This window comes from Alligator sinensis, unplaced genomic scaffold (assembly GCF_000455745.1).
Source record: "Alligator sinensis unplaced genomic scaffold, ASM45574v1 scaffold220_1, whole genome shotgun sequence".
NCBI classification, from domain to species: domain Eukaryota; kingdom Metazoa; phylum Chordata; order Crocodylia; family Alligatoridae; genus Alligator; species Alligator sinensis.
In genome coordinates this window covers 1,126,779-1,129,333 of record NW_005842136.1, presented here as the reverse complement: position 1 = coordinate 1,129,333, position 2,555 = coordinate 1,126,779, and the positions used below count along the sequence as shown (strand labels likewise).

Below are 2,555 nucleotides of genomic sequence, written 5' to 3'. Positions count from 1 at the left end.
GTGTGTGTGTGTGTGTGTGTGTGTGTGTGTGTGTGTGTGTGTGTGTGTGGCGGTGGGATACACACACACGCACGCACGCTGACAGCTCCGGGTTCTGCTACTCAGGATCAAGCCAGGGATCAATTAAACCAACAAGCCTCTAATTCCCTTTCATTTGCCGCGGGATTGATAGGGATAAATAGCCCGTCTGCTAGCGGGTCCTAGCCAGGCGGCCAGAGATGTGTATCTGATGCCTGGGGAGGGAGGAAGAAAAGGAGCTGGATGTCTTTCTTTCTAAATGCAATCCATGTATTTGGTGGGGGACAAGGCAGGGGGAGCGAGACAGGGATACCACCCCCCCACCCCGTCCCCTCCCCCGGGCCCTGCAGCAGGAGGGGCTGGCCCAGCTCTGAGCATCCTCTGGAGCATCCTTTGCCCCCAGGACCCGGGCCGGCCGGCTCTTCTCGGGCCAGCTCAGCACACAGCGTCGGTGTCCCGCCAGGAGGAGGGCCCTGCCCGGCTGGCCCCGGCTGCCGGCTCTGGGGCAGGGCGTGGCGCATCGGCGCAGGCGGGGTGACGCGAGGTGAAGGCGCTTTCCCTGCATCTCCCCGTCCCTGCAGCCGTCCCCATGGACGTGTCAGGGGGCGGCCCGCGGGCCCCTGCTCACCCAGCCCAGCAGCCACTGAAGGATGACACCCGAGAGACGGTCTCATACTCGCTCTCTTGCTGTCTCTCTCTCACACACACACACGCACACACACACACACACACACACAGGCAGAGATGTACCTCTCACACGTGCCAGCGTGGATCTCACACACGCGCACACAGAGGCAGAGCAGTGCCTATCACGTACCAGCGTGGATTACACACACACACACACACACACACAAACACACACACGCACGCAAAGATGTACCTCTCACATACCTGCATGGATCACACACACATACACACACACATACACAGAAGCAGATTCACGTCTTCCACACGCACAAGAGTGGATGAGACACTGCGGGGCACGTCCATTTCAAAAAGGACTGGTGGGTGTGATGAGTCCCACTAGTTAGCCACGGGCCAGCATGGGGCGTGGGAAGGGGGAAGCCGGCGTGGGAGGAATGGTTTCCTTCTCCTGCTGATCGCCGAGGTGAAACCAACACGGGAGTCGCTTCGGTTTTAGCCTCTTGGTGTGGTCGGTTTTGCCTTGGGTTTTGTTCCTGGTTGTTGTCATTATGATTTATTATTATTACTATTATTATTATTAGTTAGTGTTGTGCGTTTTGGTTTTGTTGAAGGGCTTCTGATTTGGTTTGGTTTGCTGGGTGTTTCTTCATCTCAGAATTATTCTGTTTTCCTGTATGCCAGGTAGCAGAGAGCTACCGCTCTGCGAGTGTGTGTGTGTGTGTGTGTGTGTGTGTGTGTGTGTGTGTGTGTGTGTGTGTGTGTGTGTGCGTGCGTGCGCGCGCATACGTTGAAATGGAGCTGGTGTGTACACACGTTGAAACGGAGCTGGTGCTTTTCTGGTCGAAGGCAAAATTTTAGAGCCACGAATCTCGGGAAAGGACAGAATCGAATTGAAATTGGCTAAAAGCAAAATAAAACAATGCAACAGTAGCTGTGAAGACATTGGCGGGGGGGGAACAGCTGGGGGGAAGTCACAAGCCCTCTCCGGGAAGGTTTTTCAATGGGTCATTCGCAGATCAGGTTTTCCCCATTCATAAATGGCAGTGTGTATAGCTATATCTATACATACATATAGGTACACACACACACGCATGCACACGCACACACACACACACACACACACACATATATCCCAGCTGCTGTTTCAATGTGTTAACTGTGCACAAACACACATACATGCGCGCACACATATACATGCACATATCCCAGTGTTAAGCTGCATATGTGCACACATACACACACACACACATATATATGTATGTGTGTGTGTGTATATATATATGTATACACACACATATCTATCTATCTATCTATCTATCTAGATATATATACACGCGTATATATGTATGCACACACGTACTTATATATCCTGGCCCCTATTTCCATGTGTTAAACTGCATATGTGTTTATACACACGCACAGAGACACACATGTACATATACACACCCACAGATGTACACACACACGTACGTATATATCCGGCCGCTGTTTCAGTGCGTTGAGTTGTGTGCGTGCCCGGCATGAGCGATGCTGGAGCTGCAGGGAAGGCCGCGCGGGGATGACACCTGGTGGCGCGGGCAGGGCGGGCCGGGCAGGGCAGGGCAGGGCAGGGCCGGGCCGGCCGAGGGCCCGCGGGCTGACAGGCGCTGCTCTCTTCCCCAGCGTACCTGGTGCAGGCGGTGAGAGCAGCGGGGAAGTGCGATGCGGTCTTTAGGGGCTTCTCCAACTGTTTGCTCAGGCTGGGAGACAACATGGCCAACTACCCGCAGGACCTGGATGACAAGAGAAACCTCCAGACCATCTGCTCGTAGGTTTCCCCTTTCCTCGCTTTCCCGCGGCGGGGCGGGTGGGCACTGGGGGGGGGGGGGGGGTTCTCCGCCCCGGGGGGGGGG

The 2,555-nt window shown here is 54.9% G+C and overlaps 1 protein-coding gene across 1 annotated transcript in view; it reads left to right on the top strand.

Annotated features, from left to right (window-relative positions):
* The window catches only part of NRN1 (neuritin 1), a 10,131-nt gene that overhangs the window by 2,556 nt on the left and 5,020 nt on the right, over window positions 1–2,555 (top strand). The window contains exon 2 of the mRNA XM_006025210.2: window positions 2,326–2,470. Within this exon, the coding sequence (XP_006025272.1) occupies window positions 2,326–2,470 (145 nt within the window). The remainder of the gene's footprint in view (window positions 1–2,325; window positions 2,471–2,555) is intronic.